This window comes from Idiotropiscis lumnitzeri, chromosome 13 (assembly GCF_059441095.1).
Source record: "Idiotropiscis lumnitzeri isolate Australia: NSW breed Sydney's pygmy pipehorse chromosome 13, RoL_Ilum_1.0, whole genome shotgun sequence".
In the NCBI taxonomy this organism is placed as follows: domain Eukaryota; kingdom Metazoa; phylum Chordata; class Actinopteri; order Syngnathiformes; family Syngnathidae; genus Idiotropiscis; species Idiotropiscis lumnitzeri.
The window spans coordinates 3,946,041-3,965,724 of NC_142403.1; the positions used below are offsets into that span (position 1 = coordinate 3,946,041).

The 19,684-nt window shown below is 39.2% G+C and overlaps 1 protein-coding gene across 3 annotated transcripts in view; it reads left to right on the plus strand.

The window, feature by feature from the left end:
* Positions 1-2,425: 2,425 nt before the first annotated feature.
* The window catches only part of lrp8 (low density lipoprotein receptor-related protein 8, apolipoprotein e receptor), a 167,993-nt gene continuing 150,734 nt past the window's right edge, over positions 2,426-19,684 (plus strand). For all 3 annotated transcript variants that reach the window (XM_088313999.1, XM_088313997.1, XM_088313998.1), the window contains exons 1-2: positions 2,426-2,640; positions 3,279-3,404. In XM_088313999.1, coding sequence (XP_088170125.1) covers positions 2,574-2,640; positions 3,279-3,404 — 193 coding nt within the window. In that variant the 5' untranslated portion in view covers positions 2,426-2,573. The remainder of the gene's footprint in view (positions 2,641-3,278; positions 3,405-19,684) is intronic.

The following is a 19,684-nucleotide window of genomic DNA, read 5'->3' on the forward strand; positions in this document are numbered from 1 at the left end:
ATCCCTCCATGTTTTCCCGGGAGTCTCAGGAGGGACCAATCACAATTTGTCCATTACAAGTCAATATAAATAAGTTGCTAATAATGTCGGAAAAACGGGGATGGGTGGGCCCCAAAATGTATGTGAACATCTGAACTTACGCCGACTTCACCCTCTGAAAATATCACAAAACGTTAAGCCTTTCCATGGTTGATTTAAAACTGCAAGAACAGAGCAGACTGTGTGTAGCTGCAGTCTCTATCATGTCTGTCTGTTTTCTTTCATAAGACACCAATCTACTAAAAGACCCTTCTGAGAAGTTTTTTCACAAGATAAATTGTTTATAGGTCGTTATTTCTTACATTTACATCTGTATGACTTAGGTTGACTTAGATTTTCTTTACTTTACTTTATCTATGGGGTACCACCGTTGCAAAAATGAAGTGCTTAAAATGGCCTCACTCGACTGAAGGGTCAGCCTCATCACTGGAAGTCCGGTCCTCCAAATCTTTCCAAGTCCAAATTAGAAATTTTGACATTCGCACTGCAACGCCGCTGCATCTCTGGCTGGACAGAATTAAAGCGTTCACTCCGCTATGGATAAATGTACGGTGTGCGAGCGCGACGGTGATGTCCAGTGACAGCATCGTTGAAAGCCTTGCTCCTGGCTGCCTGACCAGCGGTAGTGAACATGGTGAGCACCGAGCTTCTTCGGCTGCCTGGACGGCGGGTGTCCATGACACAGAGCTTTTCAAAGTCCATCCATTTTTTTCTAAACTTATTAGGGAGCGCCGGTCACACCGTGATGCGGAAATTTCGCCAAGCCAGCATCCAGGGCTTAATGTCAATGACTGATTTATCTCAAATTGACGCCCACGATGCCGAGCTCAACTGCATGAGCGACGGCAGGTGTCCAATACCCATGTCTGGATGGTAAGAAGCTGCTCTTCTTCTGCTAACCTTGTCTGTTTAGCTATTTAAAGGTAATCATGCCACAGTACCAAGCGGGATCTAATAGCCCTGGCTGCCTGCCTTTCTGCCTATGGAGATGTAACCAGAGGTGGGCATCAGCAGTCCATTATTAAGTTCCCGTCAGTATTTCAGGCTGACCAATGTGGACCCAGTCAGTCCTTTACCGGTGACAGCCAATTATTAGAATAACTATTTTATAATTTTCAAGTCACACGTAGGCATTGCACAAGCAGACACGCAGCCAAATAAAGAAAAAAAAATCTAATAAAAACAGCCGACACACTCACACGCAGTGTGGTGATCGAGGAAATAAAAATAATATGGCACAAACATCATTGAGGTCTGTGGGACTGAGATATATACGACACTGTTTTATTTTTTATCTATTTGGCTGTGTGTCAGTTGTGCGGCATCTGTGTGTGACGTGGTTGCGGTAAATCCAATCTCGGTGCTGTTTGGCTGACTCGGACCTACTAAGCAGGCCCGAAATACTGATGAGAACTCATAGACCTACTAAAGCATGACGAATTACTACCTCTGCCAGTAACAAATCTTTTGCCTTGCTATAAATCTCTGAAAACTATTACGAATTGCCACAAAAATTCATATTCACATTACTAGTATTGTCCACTTCAACCTGTAAAAAATATTTTTAAAAAAAAGCACACTATTTCTAATTTCGTGGTGGTGATAGTGGCTTTTCTTCAAAGGAGCGTGCATTTGAAATCAATAAATTCAAAATATTCTGCAGATCTCTTTTATATTTTCACAGGTTTAAATGGACAACAGTAGGAATGAGTATATGAATTTTCGTGACAATTAATTACCGTTTTAGAAACTCAGTGACAACCCATGCCAGGACACGATCCGTTTTACAATGCCTGCCTCACCAGGAAGACGTCGCCTGGCAGAGATGGGACAAAAAACAAGCCGAGCTCCAAAAGGGGCGGGCCTATTAGTGGCTTTTGTCATCCCCATAAAATAAAAGAAAAAAAATCCAAACGATTGTTTTTTTTTATTTTTATTTTATGTGTGTGCGTGTACGTGGAGGGGGGGTAGTGATGACATCATACATGCGGACCTATTATATAAATGCCAATGTTCATCCCACTCAAGTGTCCCTTTAACTCCCACCTATGCTTATTTTTACCTCCGATTGCTTCAAAAATAAATTTGAATAAAAAGGTAGCGAGCGCAACTTCGTGCATATTTTAGTGAGGCGGCTACTCTGCCATTTTACTTCGGACATTTGAGAACTCTGCACTTGTGACTACTTTAAGCAGGTCCAGCCCTGATGTGGAGCGAGACGTGCCAAAGTTAGCGACCGTTTTTCTAATATTCCGGGATGCTTCGCTCTCATCGTGACTCAGCAATGCCAGCAGGTACGACCTCCCAAGCTGGTTTTTAAACTAACTGCCAATTACCACACACCACCCTCAACCTCATCCATCCCGCCCATAAACGTCACGGATTCAAACGGCAGCGCAGGCAGAGGCAGAGCAAGGAGAGAAAGGAGAGAGCCGAGCGGGTCACACACATTTACACAGGCTGAGGAACTAGAGCGACATCTTAGGGGTCACTCGGCGGGGTTTCTATTGCATGAACAACCGGAGGACTTAAAGATGTGGAAAGAAGTCTGCAAGCTCGCGCTGTTTCATTTGCTGCTAATGGAGCTCCATTGCACGAAAGGTAAGACGTTTTGCCACATTTGGAACGAGTGGTCATCATCACGCACCGCAACACGACCGGACGTTTGATTCTCGTGTCTTGGAAAAGACTTGCCATCACACGCGAATGGAACGGGAACCTCAATGGTGACAGAAGGTGACAATGTGCCGTGGGGGCAGGTGGAGCATACAGTGCGCAAAGCGAGTGGGGACAGAATGCACGTGTTTAACATGCAGCGTGTGGACGATGTGTGTAAATATGGGCTGCGATCTCTGTTTTGTCATTTTGCTGAGACACACAATGTAGGGTAGAATCTGCCCAAATAAGTCTTGCAAACGAGCAGCCAAAGTAGTCCACTGGCACAACTGAATAAAATAAAAAGGCAAATTAGTCGGAAATATTAATGCGATGAAATAAAACGTCTGAAATATATTATAGATGTGACGAGAGTGTAAATCAAACGGAAACTAAAACTTTAGAGCACACTGCATGCAAAGTATTTAATTGTGAATGAAACGACACAGTTTACTGGTAAATAGAAATCATCTTGTGAAAACGTGATCTTTCTATCAAGATGAACCAGTGCTTAAATTGCTTCATTCTGCTTCTAAATAAAAGGACATGGTAGATTACTGACTCCTTGTTGTATTCAAACACAGGAATTCATACAGAATCGCAGTGTGAAGCTGGCCAGTTTAAGTGCAACAATGGAAGGTGCATCCCAACCCTTTGGAGATGTGATGATGATGACGACTGCTCGGACAACAGTGACGAGGAGAACTGTCGTAAGTAGTCTTGTGCAAAGCCGCAAAAAATATATTGCTCCAATTGTTTGCTGTGTGTGTTACCAACATTCATTATTGTCTGGACCAGGTTTTGCAAACAATTTCAAAGGACACCCCCCTTTACTCCATACTCGGATTTTCTAGCATTAGTAACCTTGCTCTGGGATATTAAGTGGTACTTTGCAGATGTTGAAGTAGTTATGCTGAAAATAAGCTCCTTTTCTGGCTGGGCCCCTTTGGAATCTCTTGCAAACATCAGTGTGTAGGACTAAGAGAAAAGGTCATATGGCCTCAGGAATTTCCTTAATTCTTACTAACTTTTCTCCTGTGCAAATTTGGGTTTTTGCCCCTGTTAGGTCACATCAGGGCAACTATATGATATTTACGACTTCAATCTTGTAATTACTGTGCAGGATTATTGTCACCGGTGTTATTACCTAACTACAGTATATATTGGTCTGAATTCAGAGAAATTCTTACCAGAAATAGGATTAATAATGCAAATAAAATAATATACCTATTTGCATAGTCTGGTGAGTAATTCAGCATTCATTAATATAGATGTGGATGTACTGAAAATGTATTTTTTCCCAAGGTCACTTCTGCTTTTGCATTGGTTGACAATAATCAGAGTTTAAAATGCATAAAAATGTAACATTGTCATTGCTCAATCAAATGTGCTCAAGAACAAGAGGAAAATTGTTGTCCCTTGTTGTCCCTTCATACTGCTTCTGAATGTCTGCAGGAAATTGCATGGACGACCAAACGAAATGAGTAATTATCGCTTATGAATGTGTCACGGCACTAATTGCTTGAATGCTTCTCTTAGTGGCCAATTGATTCATCACTCGTCTTCCGCACCACCACAACTGTTCTCTCACTTTGGTCGCTGGCCCCGAGTGTTGTAGGACTTTCCGATATGATTGCTGTGACATGTTCTCTGAGCGACAGATTGGGATTATTCAGCGTCTTGTTGGCAATAGCTGAAAGGATGTGCTGTGAGAGTTATAATGAGTCTGATAGGAGTGATTGCATTGGTACAAGAGTTGCTGGAAAATATTGGCTGAAAAATACTGATTAAACAAATGCGGATATATTTTGCTTCTGTGCTCCTCTTTCACTCTCTAAATGTGTTGTGGTCTGAATTTCACATGTGCACTACCCAGCTGTGTTGTATACTGCAGTTTTATAAATTTGGGCTATATTTGCGCCCATTGACACTTTTCTCACTTTAGCCCCCCTCTTTGTAATATACGGCTACCTTGGTTCTCCCTTCTAAAAAGATAATTCACTCCTTCCGAATTATAACAACCCACCATGTTTGAATTTCCCGTGCGCAATAAAGACGTGCCAAGAGAGACCATGCACAGAATGAGCATCAGCTGATAGGTTGGTCAAGAATAAATCCAGTAGCATGACTGAGCCTGGTTGCCAGAGCGATGCTTAGTGGCTGGCGCTGTGCCAGCTCTTCCGACAGATGCCACCACTGTGCACCCTCCCTGCAACCTAATATCACTGGCAAGGCTCAGAGAAAAGGAGGGCGGTCACGGAAATGATTGTATAAGTTGAGATCAGAAGGAACAGGATGATGTCAAGCAGAGTTAGTGTGAATGTAATTTTGGTGAATGATCAGGGTGCAAATTGAAAACAGAACTGTCTTTAAAAATGAAAATGTGTATGCGCTATGCAATGTCTCCTGTTGCTCTTATTGGCTGATCACGTTGTACACTGCAATGTTTGGGACATACCTGCTCAAAATAAATGGTTTGGATATCACTTTACTATATCATGATTTTTGGGGCTTGACACGTGCTTTTGAATGGTTAACCATGTAATTAAACTACTAAAACATGTTGCAGATAGTCTAAATGTTGGTGGTAGAACTCCACTTTGCATTAACATACTGGTATACAATATGTCCCCCCACCCCTCTAAAATAAATAAATAAATAGATAAAATAGCGATAATGACAATGACATGGAATCAAACGAAACATTTTATTCTGTTGAAGGCAGAAATGTAAGATTCAACTCTTGGAATGGAGCCAATTAAATTTTGCAGGTTGTACCTATTGATATGGCCAGTCAATGCCGATACAATACAACTTTATTTATATAGAGCATTTCACAACAGCTGGAGCTGTAACAAAGCGCTTATGTATTGTATGCGAGCATACAACTGTAGAAACTGCCAAGAGACTTGCTGAAGATCGTGATGTCTTTTGTGCTTTCGATCATGCTCTCCTCTTTCTCCTCCAGCTACTCTCCTCCGTTCTCAACATGCCTCTTGGTAGATTCCTCTCTTGTTGCCCCGGGAAACGGCAAAGCGCTGTTGATGGTAGTGGGGCTTTTTCAGTATGTGTGTGCCGTCTTTGTTGTGAATGCAGCACTGCTCAACATTTGTGAACACATGGCAACTCTCCTCCTCTGTATAGCTATGTATGACCTATATTTCAAATCGGGAATACAGAAAAAAGAGGCCTTATCATTTTGACAGCAGATTTAAGTGGATTTAGACATGCCTAATCCTATGTGCCGCAGTAAAAATCATGTATTTGAACCTGCTGTTAGCTTTCAATTTTCCTTACTTCCTACATAATTGTTGTATATCCATCATTTCAGATCACCAATAATTTGATAAAAAGGATTCATTTGATTATTTTGAGATGATTTTATTAGAGTAGAACAAGCAAACAAACATCATCTACAGATATAATTGTGGTAGTTGCAGACATGGCTCAATTTCTGGGCTATAAAATTTTATACTGACTTTTATTGTATGTGGTAATTTTATTTGGCAACATGGGCATACACTAGACTATAAAATTCTGTATTAAATGATTGTGTGGATTTGATTGTTGATAAATCACATCTTGAAACAAGTAAAACAAAACCGAGTGCACTATTCACAGAGGTGCTATCGGCTTAATTAATTTGCAACCTAAATGAGTCCAACATTTTGTTAGCAATGGGTAGTTGAGCTCCAACCATGATGATCACCCCCGTGATGATCTTTGCTCGGGTCCAACTCTTGCTTGACAGCATTTTTCTGCTCAATACGAATCAAGTATCCAAACAGTAATCCAGATCATTAGCAGACTCGGGGGCTCTCCACCAGGGTTGGGGAAGCGATAGCCCCAGTTTAGTCCCAATTAAATCCCTCCAATATTTTGTTCGACCGGGTCAGGCAAAATGATCGGACACATTTGTAGGTTAAATAAAAGGCAAATAAAAGAAAGAAACATTTTTTTATTTTTATTTTCGAAAAGTACATGTAATGCCATTCTGTTTCATTATTTTTTTTTCTGGAAAACTGACAATGCGAGGTTAGCTGGTTGATTTTCGTTTCAATGCGGATACAGTAGCTCTGAAGTTGGTTTTTCAATTCAAGGCAGCAACTGAAAAAGAAACGAAAAACAATGGCATTATTTAAAAAAAAAAAAGAAAAGAAAAAAAAAGCAAAATAGCAATACCGTATTTTCTAGACTGTAAGGCGCACCTGCATATAAGCCGCAGCAACACGTTTTGGGAAAAAATATCCAAGCCGTAGTTTTCTTTGTTGAAAAAAAATTGTTGTTTACAGCACGTATAGAACAATTTTGCACCGTGAATGCACATAAAGGTACATAAAGAGATTAAAAAAGAACCTTTTGACATAGAAACTACTTTGCTAATTAAAACAGAACAGACCCAAGAGAAAAAAAAAAATCAAGATTTATTTAGCGTATGACTGAAATATAGAGCTCCCCTACCGGTGAAAGAAAAATCCACAGAAAAGCCGCATGGTTTAAAATCTGCGATATATATATACGTATATATATATATATGTATATATATATATACGTATATATATATATATATATATATATATATACGTATATATATATATATATATATATAATTATTTTTTTTTGGGACGGACTTTCTTGGCCATTTATACTCTGGAGCGACTTACTTACTACATGAAAAAAACTAATTTCAATGACAGCCATGAGAGGGCACTCTAGTCTTATGCACCAACATCTCCTACATCTTACAAAGACAACTGAGAATGACTGAACACAAATGCCCCTCCAGAGAATCATATTCTGCAGACTACAAAGTTGCAAGTAGTGAAATTTGCCGATGAAAACCGTAATCGTGCAGCAGAGACAAAGTTTGAAGTGAATGAGAAACTTGTTAAGGACTGGCGTGAAGTGGAGGCTGCTCTTACAGCGATGAAGAAAACAAAAAAAAGATAACTGAAAGCTAGATGGCCATAGCTAGAGGTACGAGTTCGCCAGTGGCTGCTTGAACAACGTGCTGCTGGAGAGGCTTACCGTCTCCACGATCAGGTAGTTGCCAAGGCGATGAATATAAAGGACTTTGTAGGCATAACGTAATTGCCTCTCTATCTTAGCACGGACTGTGGTGTCCCAAAAACATTAACATGAACGCTGGTCACCTTTTCTGTTCATGTTTATATTTCATGTAGCTAGATAAGGGCTATCAAAGTTTAAACATTAACTATGAAGATTAATTAAAATTTTACACAGCATTAAAAATATATAACTCAGTTAACTCAGTTGTATTTACTTCCTGGAGCAGCTGACCTCTGTTCACTGTCCAGTCACACTTAGAGGAGAGTTGCTGTCGCAATGACTGACTTTTAGATAGTTTTAATTTAAAATTATGCTCGACGGTTCATTGGAGAATTCCAAAGTAATTTGCACTCTTTGTAGATATTGGTTACAAGCTTCGTAAAAAAATTGTAATATAAAAACAGGATTAATCGCGATCAATTCTGTACATTTTTGTGATTAATTAGTTAAAACATTAATTGCTTGACAGCACTAAGCTAAATCACCTTTATTGTGTTAGCATATCTTACACCTATTCAGCCTTTTATTATTTTATGTTAACTTGCCTTCCAAGATGTAGTACTTTGTTCAAGAAAATGACAAAATTACCCGCAAAAAACCAGACTTATACTCCAGTGCGACTTATATGTGTGTGGGGGTGTGTGCGCGCGTGTGGGTGGGGGGGGTGTGTGCGTGTGTGTGTATGTATGTATGTATATATATATATATGTATGTATGTATATATATATATATATATATATATATATATATATATATATATATACAGAGAGAGAGAGCGAGAGGGAGAGATTTGTATATAATATATGAACAGATTGAATTATTATTGTGTGTGTGTATGTACCATGCGTATACACTGATTTGTTGTTTGGCATTGTGTAGAACCGCATGACAATGAGCCTGGGCAGGTCAGAGGGGGGCAGCGTCTCCTCAGTAGTCATACACCAGCTTCCCATGGAAGGGACATCACAACGCATTTCACGCTGCTGCTCTGTATATGTGCAAGTTGGGGGGTGTCATGCACACACACGCACACACACACTAAAACTCTAATACAGCTAAGGTCATACTTCCGTGTGTGAGGTCAAGAGGTCCAAGTGAACAGTGGGTAAATTAAATGCAAAGAAGCACACATACTTAAATTTAAAAGCAGTAGTAAAGGAAATGTTGAGAGCAGTAAAACAGACAAATCAATATATAAAACACAGACACTATAATGGGAGGTCAACACATCATGTTTGCAGATATTCCGGGTACACACTCATGTTTGTGGACTACGTGTGAAGGGTTTGCAGCTGTACTGTAGTGATATGCAGAGAACAATACCCAGTGCTGTGTTCATTTCATCATTCAGCAACATATTTGTGTGCATGTCTTTGTGGTGATTTAGCATTTCAAGCACAGACAAATTATGAAACTGGCTTAATATGGAGTAGTTGTGACTCATCTCACTTCATAACAAGCACCTGTTTGGCAGATTGGGAACCATTCTTTCAAAGAAGTGGCAATGTATTCCCACTCGCAGTTTAAATTTACAATCAAACAAAAACTAAAGAGACTTGCATGTTGTGTATTTCAAAGGAGCATATAACTTTGCCTTAGGAATGTCCGCTAGCTCAATGCTAACAGACTATGCAAACAAAATAGATGGGCTCATGAATATCAGAATCAGAATGCCCTTTATTGTCATTGTACTCAGTGTACAACGAGATTGCAGCGCTCTCCTTTCCAGTGCAAATATAATAAATAATTTAATTAAATAAATCAATTGAATTCATTAAAGATTAAATAATTAAATAATAAATAAATACATTAGTTAATTTAAAAAATAGCATCAGTGTCTCTGTGTCTATGCTTAAACGCAGTCAATGACCCTTGGAAACACTTTGAAAAACCTGAATATGTTCATATTCCGATATTTAAAAACCTGAATAAGAACCCTTGCTTACGCCTTTCCTAACTCGAATATTTGCCCGCACAAATGCGATCGTGTGACGTCCTTTGAATGGAACATTGGTTTGCCTTCTGCACATGCTCTATCCGAAAGCAATACAGTGCAATACAAGCCGAAAACAGCTGCTTCTTTTGTGAGCTGTGGTATATAAATAAAGTTCTATTCTATTGTACAGGAAATACATAGAGGCGATACACAAACATGGCGAAATTCAAACACCGCAACGAGCCACAATTTTGGTGCAAGAAAGAAGCCTACTGCTTTGTTAGTGTAGTGAGTGGCATTATAACATGTTTTATTGACGGTAAAAAGTAAGAAGAGGAAATTACGTCTATTTGCGTCAAGACGTTGTCCACGCGTCACACTTTAAATCGGGATATTCTAATTGCCTCTAATACAGGAGTAACTCTTCTGCTCATGCATGTAAATGGCTTATCCCAAATGTTTCAGAAATCAGAATTTTAACCGAAATATTGACGGCATGTAAATTTCTGTGTCGTGACCATTCAAGCAACAGATTTTTGATATATTTCGGAATTTTTTTTCACGAATCGGGCGGTTAATCAGTAAACAGTATTATTTTTCTCCCCAAATTGGCATAGGCCTCCATAAAATTATATTTTTATTATTATTTTTTTTTTTTTTTGCTTTATTAAATTCTTGTTTCCCGCCCTGTTGGACTGATGAAGAATCACTTGAATTTTGTTTTAAAATGGACATGACTGGCCATAGCATACAGAACAGGCTAAGTTGTGAATTCCCTTGTTGGTTGTAATGACAATTTCTTCTTTTTGAGTTTTTATTTAAGATATCAGGATATGAAATATAATTATATGTTTGCCACCTGCTACATTCATTTTGTCAGATGAGAAGCCCACGATGTGTGATAGTCACCTTTAGTCAAAGCCAATACCACACACTATCAACCAGCAGTATTCAGTGTGCTGAATAGGTGTTGGGTACAGCAGCGGGGTAATTTTAGCTGAGGTCAGTGCTGCCCTAGAGCGATTCTGTCTCTCTCTGTGTATTGGTGCTCTCTTACCAATTTGTAGCTTTTGCCCCGATCATTGCATCTGTTACACATCTCTGTCATGTCTTTGTTTCGTGGGTATATGCAGTGCAGCAAACCTAGTGTGTCGGAATATGTTAAAATTAGGGCTGCAGAATTTATATCTAAAAAAAATTGTGATTACAATAATAGCACATGAAATATGCATATCACAAAGATGCGCAAAAAAAATCCTAATAAAATAAATTTAAAAAAAATTTTACATGGAATTCTCTGCTCTTATTTGACTGACCAATCAGATGTGACCATAAATGCGCATCACCATCGAATAGCCAAACTGTATGTGGGGGTATTACTAACAATGACTTAATCAGATAAAAATATGTTGAGACTGCCTGTTTTTCCACATAGATATTAGATGATTAAAGATGTAATTTCTTTGGATATAAAGAAATATTGCAATAATATAAATATTGCATTATTGAACAAAAATAGCATCTCATGCATGTTTTCCCAATATTGGGCAGCCCTGATTCTAATGCGACTTGATGGCTTCTAATTTGGTGTTTAGTGGTGTTATATTGGCACATTAAGACTGTTGTCTGTGAGCCTCTTTAAAATTATATAGTTATTGATGTATTTTCCTCAAAAGGTGTTGAAGACTAAAGATGCTCACGCTGATTGCTAGGAAGTTAAATTAGATTATACGTGCCTATAAAAGACAATTATGTCAGAACTTACTGCTAGCGAGTAATATACAAGTTAAGCAAATATACATATGAGGGTGTGCAGCTAGAGAACTACAAAGTACATTCATGCTTGTGACGAGTATCTACTGCTAGAATTGTCTTTTTTTTTTTTTTTTTTATAAAATAGTGGCCACACTCACGTTCCCCTCCGTCGCAATTCTCTTCTTGAATTTTGAATTTTGAAAGGCTGTTTTGGACTGTGCAATTTTGGGTTTTGGAAAGTTGTACATTGGAGGTTAAAATCTGTCACTGTAGCTCAAAAACAGTGGATAAACATGTCTTAGTGAGGCAGGAACAAAGATGAAAAATGTAATGTTCAGAGACGGGCTGTGACAGATATCAAGATAGATGACAAATCATCTTGCCTGCGTCTGCCTTTTGCTGATGTCGCGGTCGCTCTGCGCAAACCAGGCGATCGGAACTTCTGGTTGGTCCACACAATCATGCCATTAGGGGCAAACAAAAAGGAGTTGGAGAAACACAGACAGGACATTTCCATGGGGGACTCAAATAAACTTGTACGGTGGCCATGTATGCTGCTGAAGGCTAATGCTAACTGGGTATGTAAGCTTGGGTTATGATTGGTTATGATTCACCACCAGCTTGCAACACATCAAACGTTGCCCCCTTTTATCATAATCAAAAAGGTGAGCACTTTTCCAGTAGCAATAGATCAATATGCTTTTTTTAGGGCGGATACTGATTATTAGTAGTTGTGGTGGCCGATAAAAAAAAAAAAAAAAGTTAAATGGCGTCAAAATTTGGAAAAATAAAAACTCCAAAACGTGATTTACAACATGCTAAAGCTGCTTTAGACTTTAGAAAATAGACAACTTATTATTAAAAGTCGAACACAAAGTGAATGGCGCTCCCAGGCTCAGCCTCATGTCTTCAAGTTCAATGAAAACAAACATCTCTTTAAAGTTCACTACAACAGACAGTTTTCTATGAGTTGTGAGTTGTAGTAGACTGACATTTCTTCAAATTTCCGCAAAGTCTGTTGCCTTACCTTTCCCGTAGTGTGTGTGAGACGCAAAGTGAAAAAGTGATGATTGGCTGCTACCCACTAGACAAGGAACCAATCAGATGGTGCCGTGGGCGGGCCACTCTGCTTCTGCCGACAGGGCCACAATCACAGCAAAGAGAGAGAGGTGTGCTGCAAAGAGTCAAAATGAACAAACCTTTCATTTATCTGCCTAAAAAAAAGGCAGATGCCGATAATCTGCAAAATGCCAAATGCCGATAATCTGTCCATCACTATTTTCCAGTCATTGTTATGTATTCTTTAATCTCAACAAGTGCTTATCTTAATGGCAATATGAGCGGGGCCACGTTGCAATGTAAGTTCAATCAATTAATGACCGACGCATGTTACATATGTGTGTCTTAAATTGAAGGAGATCATAATTTAAAACTGTTGAGTGGTGTCTTCATATTTGGGAGATTCTTTTGTCCAGAATTTAAGGACATGCTCATATCAAAGGGCAGCTTTGCCTCATCCAAATGAGCCAGCCCGCATATTACCTCACCTACCGCTAGGCCCGTGGCAAGTACTCATTTTGTTACCATGACAACTAGTGGCGGAGCCAGGGGTTACACTTAGCGGCCCGCATCTAAACAAGTGACTGTGATCAGCAACGCGCAAACTCGCCCCTTAGAAAAGACAGCAGGGATTCAATTTTTCCTCGTGGAGCTAGCACCAATGCCGCCAAATTACACTCGTCAATTACTATGCAGACTTGTGAATGTGGCAGCACAGATTTCTTTGGTTGTTTAATTTCACACTTGATGGGTGAGCAAGAACTACAGAGACCAAATTGTGTGTATACAAGGAATGATGTCGATTTTCCATAATCCGTCCCCTTGAAATTTAGAAGTCTGCAAAATGTGTATAATGTAGAACAGGTTTGTTTTAGTTAAACAGGTAACGTGCATGAGTTATTTTTTTTTTTAACCGCTTTTTTATGATTGTGAGGTGCAGTTGCCCCCCCACCGACTCATCTGTCTGGCACTGTATCACAGCATTAATCTGCAGCTCGGATTAACCAAATATACTCATGCGCCTCAGTTTTATTACTTACATTTGCTCTAATCTTGTTTTTTAAGCATGCTCTGTTCTGTCCGGCAAATGCAGCAAAGGCGTGACTTGTGAAATCAGCTAAGAATGCTGTTGAATAAAACATTTCTGTTAATACCTGTGTGCTGGCTTGATGCCACGATACAGTTCTGAATGTCAAAAATGTTCGTATTTATTTTTTATCAAGGTTATTCTTTTTAATTATTGCCTGATTTTTTCTTTGTTTTTATGCATCTCTTGCTCCCACCAATCTCTTCTGTTTCCTTTCCTGTCCAAGGATAAAACAGTAAATCTATTTAGTTTATTCCATTCTGATTAAATCAAACTATTCACAAACAGCATGATCTTAGAAAGATGTATAAACAGTACAGCTGATGCTAGGGTTTGTTGAGCATGCACATTTTGACAAGGGTTAGCGTTTTTGTTTGTTCACAGATTTATGCAACTAGACTTTCAAGTAGAGCACCTGCTGACAAGCAGATGGAGAGAAGCTTTAAGGGTTTACAAAGAAACTGAGGACACTCATATATTAATCCTATGCACCCCCCCTCCCATCTATGGACAGAACAAATCGATTAAAAAAATACATAAATATACATTTACAATTAATGTTCCAGTTGACTAGAAAACAGTGAACCATTCCTATTTGTGGTTCACCTGAAAAGAAATACCCCAATTCACTATACCTAGGAACTATCCCTAGTTATTGTCTGAAAGCTAACATTTTCAAGGTTTTTGGCAAGTAAGAAAGAATTTTTTGGTGTTGACGTGATGTAGTGAATCTTTACTAGTCTTGGTATGTCAGGGAAAAGCTAAATTCAGATGGCTATAACAAGTTTTAAAAAAACATTCGTTTAATCCAAAACACACCCAGTATTATTATTTAGACTTAATTATATGTTGATTCTTGCAAAGTGCATTACGACAGGACATGAGTTTGAGGTAATGTCACAATTACATGAGCAGATGAGTCCTGGCGATACTTGCTTTTGGGTGTGACTGAGGTAAGTTTCAAGAATTATTTCCTCCTGAGAGATACAATACTTTAATAAAATCATGTCAGTTGAGCGGACTAGTTATGCCTGCACCACCCTGAACTGGTTGCCAGGCAATCGCAGGGCACACAAAGTCGAACAAACATCCGCTCTTACACTCACACCGAGGGGCAATTTAGAGTTTTCAATTAACCTACCACGCATGGTTTTGGAATGTGGGAGGAAACCCACGCAGGCACGGGGAGAACATGCAAACTTTACGCAAGAAGGCCGGAGCCGGAATTGGGCGCGACCTCTTCACTGTGAGGCCATCATACATCGTCCACTGTGCCACCAACATTGTATCATACATACTTTATACAATTTGCGAATTGGCGAAGTGTTGAGGGGACATGAATAGTTTTTTTCTTCATAGTGGGTCAGGGGGTGCATAAAATTAAATAATTAAGATGCACTGATCTACACTATCCCTGGCCAAGTGCAGAAGCCCGGGTTTTCTTTTGCTTGTGGCCCCGTTTTCCATCTATCTGTATCATGTGGTACCAGCTGCTAGCTAGCGCTAAACTAACCTGGGCATTTTTTTTTCTGATGTTTGTAAACTCCATTTGTTTGTTGTAAGGACAGCGTGTGAGGCCAACAATAAGGTGACGGCAAAGGTGTTGATAGACTTCCTAGCTGGGATTCATTGAGTGACTGCTTAGAAATTGAATTCAATGCTCATTTAGGTGGCTGAATACACACGCCAACACTCCCAAATACGTCACACATACTGAGACGTGAGTGTTGCCATTCAGACATTCCTCTGTGACATTACAGGCAACAATATACTATGACCCGTTCCAAATACGAACATTTCCATTTGGTGTTAGTATTTAAGTGCCAATTCGCATCTTAATTTGAGTCCCCGTCAATTTGTGCACAGCTCGAATGTATATGTATGTTCATTTCCTGGTCCTCTCTCTTCAACCTCAACTTTTAGGCTGTTTATGTCACTTCCTTAGAAGTTTTCAGTGGTTTTCGTCAGCAACAAGTCCCTTTTTGTGTTCTCTGATTAGCTTTGCCCTTCACCCTCATGCACTATTATGTGTCATTGGATGCATAGTTTGAATGTTTGGAAGCAGAGTGACACCTCAATGGGAGGCCCTTTTTTGTGTGGGTGTGTTTGTGCGTGTGCGTGCATGAATGAGTGTGTGTGTGTGTGTTTGTGTGATGTGTAATCCTGAGTTAAGAAACCCAAGAAAGCATCTGTTTTTTTTCAGATTACTTTTTCATTTTAAGATGTTGCAACAGCTTTGCAACATTCTCTTCATTTATGATTATTTTGAGATGACAAGAATGGTGTCTATCAAAGCAGCCATTGAAGCTGGCTTCAGATTTTTTGGTTCTTCGCATACCTGAAAAACAACATATAACAATTTGGTGTTTTCTACTACAGTTCATCAACCAAATATTTGTGGACAACTTCAGTGGCTGCTAAATTAAATCCCGCTGGAATGTTAGGCAAGTAATTAAGTTCACCTTATTCGCATTATTGATGTTCCTGGTTCTGGTTTTACTACTTTCCCTCCACATTTTTCTGGATTGACCAGCATCAAGGCATCCAATCCGCTTTGTTCTATAGTAAGTGTTTTTTTTTCTTTTTATTAATAATTGCAGGCTCTTTTTCCAACCGTTACAGTGAATTGATGTGCCTCACGCCTACAGATGGGGGTGTTACTGTTTATTCATCAGTGCTAGATGTATGCGACAATATGCTCCTTGACTATACGTGCCCTCTGTCAGACTTTCTAAAATGTCATGGTTTAGCTTTAAGTCTGTACTCTACCTTGACAGATACTGTATGAATGGCCTGGTTTCTGTTAATCCTGAGACGCTGATATTTGTGTTGACTGACCCGAGTGTGTCACTCTGGATTTCATCAAGTAGAGGGATGTCTTTGACTGTAATCTTTACTTGAAGATCTTTATTTGTTGTCAGATTGCTTCGTTCATAATAGAATTTGGTATATTCATACCGATGACAGAAACTGATTATTGAAATACTCAACTGGAGCAGGCCTTTCATTCAGGATGACATTTCTTGTATTTGACTCTGTTAGCATGAACCCACTCCGCTTCTGGTTTACCAGCATCAAAGATGAACTAATCAATTCCATAAACATACTCCATATATCTGATTTGTAATCCTACCTTTATATCAAAATTGAATATGGAGTAAGTTTGTACCGTTACACTCTGAGACTGTGAAATTTGAAGCATTTCAGAACAAGTGTGAATGACTTTAAATCCAAGTTAAGAAATTAGGTTTTTTTTTCCCTCAAAGCTTTGATTGAAGTCCTCTAAAATTATTTTTAATCGGTTTTAGAAAGCTACTTTATTTCTTTGTGTTTTAATGTTTTTAAAGTTTTCTGTTAATGTGTTTCAGATTTTTTGTAAGCTACTTGTGTTTTCTCTGCTTTGTTTCTTAATGTCATTTACTAGTGTTTTTCTTGTGAAGCACATTGAGTTGCTATGTTTAAGAAACCTGCTATATAAATAATACTGCCTTGCCCTTCACAACGTAGGAACTTGCAAACAGACTGCACCATTTGGCAAATTGATAGTCTTTCTTCAATTCTAATGTTTTTATCATCATGAGTTGCCAAAATCAAAATCATGATTGAATTTCAATTAATTGCCCAGCCTCATCTTGAACCACTTTAGAACGGGCAGCGAGGGGGGTGCAGACCCTTCTGCCATGGCCCATCTGCCATCTTTTATGCCTTGTTGCCCATTAATTTCCACATTGCGATGCACCCAATTTGAGCCCCCAAGTTAGCCGAAAAAGACCACTGTTAAATCTAAAAAAATAAATAATAACCAAAAAAATAACCAAAAATATTGGTGCCGCAACGGTCATGTCTTATACTACCAAGCCCCGTTTTTGCAGTTAATACATTCCAATGAAAGATAACTTAAATGAGGTAAAGAGTGACAAGTTGCCAAACAAATCCTTGCTTGAGTTGAACATACAGATAGAAAAACGGTTTTCGTCAATTTAAGAGTTCACTCCACTTTGCATCGACAGGACCCAGTTGTGATACAAGGTGGAAGCCTTGTTGGCCCTTGATGTTGTTCATGTGTTCCATTTGTCCAGATACTAACTAGCTTCATTACGTCTTAATGACCTAAAAAAAGTAATATTTTGAACAGATTGCAATGAGGGCTCTTCCGCCTACATTTTCTACAGTTACAGTTCTACAGTGCTGTTAATTACACTTGACATTGTCTAAAAAAAAAAAAAGAAAAAAATCATCTTGGTGTCCAAACTATGGACCAGGGGCGATTTGCAGCCCACTGTTACTTTTTTTATTTGTATACTAAAAATAATATGGCAAGGGGGGTGGTGTTAGGGTGTGTTAGCGTTACAAGTGGATTTGTCAAAAAAGTGGGTGAATATGAGTTACGAGAACAACCACCACCACTACTACTACTACTACTACTACTACGACAAAAATTTTTTTAGATGCAGAGACACAAATACATTTACAGCTAAAATAATAAAAAAATAATTCCTCTTCATAACATTGTGGAGAATTAAGAAAATTTAGTGTCAGAAACGAAAACGTTTTCCTTACCTTTCCGCTTAGAGTCAAGATCTGATTTTTAACATATTTCCTTATTGTCCCCCTTGTGAGGAGAAGCGGTAAAGATAATGGATGGATGGATTACATTATTTTCCGAAAGTATGGTCATCTTACTACAGATTGCTCTTGTTTTTGTTTTTTTAATGTAGTGATGGGACACTTTGCTGTGGAGGGGCGGAGCTATTCAAATGGTATTCAGGGACGCAGGCCACCCCAAAACCTAACGGGATAAAATTAAAAAATCCTCCGGCATTGAACAGTAAGCCTGATGTAGCAGTTTTACAAAATATCTACATTGTAAACAATGCATATTTACTTGACTGATATATTGATTGATTTTTTTCGTGTTCAACACATAGTAGAACAATTTAGATCCTTCGATTTTTCTGTATGTGGGCCTCGGAGGAAAATATTATCATCTATACTCTCAATTTTAAGGCGATACATATCCCGCAAGGCAAAACAATAATAATAATAATTGTAATAATAATTCCTAAAGGCTGAGACGTAACCACCACGCTACTTTTCACCAACAGACAGCATTCTTACAGTAAAGCATGGTGGTGGCACCGTCTTGCTTTGTGGCCATTTTTTTCAGCTGGAACTACGACAAAACGAACAGTTCTGAAGTGCAAGACGTTTCATAGGCATTTTAGGCTTGCTGCTGAGTAAATACATTATCAGCTCCATCCATCCATCCATTCTCGATACCGCTTCTCCTCACTAGGGTCGCGGGGGTGCTGGAGCCTATCCCAGCTATCTTCGGGCAGTAGGCGGCGGACACCCTGAACTGGTTGCCAGCCAATTACAGGGCACACAGAGACGAACACCCATCCGCGCTCACACACTCATACCTAGTGGCAATTTAGAGTGTCCAATCTACCTGCCATGCATGTTTTTGGAATGTGGGAGAAAACCGGAATACCCGGAGGAAACCCACGCAGGTACGGGGAGAACATGCAAACTCCACACAGGAAGGTCGGAGCCGGGATTGAACCCACGCCCGATGCTGTCTCTCACTGTGAGGCCATCGTACTAACCAGTTGCCCACCGTGCCGCCACACATTATCAGCTCTTCTTTCAAAATTTAGTTTTCAATTCCATTTGAAATGCTGTTATTGAGCCCCCTCTTCATATTCTTAAATGTGGAAGAAAAAAAGAATCCAAAAGGCACAGACCACTTTTAGAAGAATGCCAAGAAAAAAAATACCAGAAGGATAAATGCCTCAAGAGGTAACAAAACATTTGGGGTGTGTATGCACTGATGATTGCATTATATCAGCACCAACTCTCCAGAGGGTCTTTCGGGATGTGTTCAACATTACTCTCTGCTAATGAATTTCATTAACACATTAATATTTGTACGCTTTCCCCACAAACCTGTTTAGTGAAAAAATGCTTTGTGGTCGTATTTTATTTGATTCTCTGTGTTGAGGGCCTGTCGTATTTTAATCAGATCAGTGCTTAACTTACGGCACAGATGGTTACTGCAGTAGAGGATGGCCTTCGGAGGG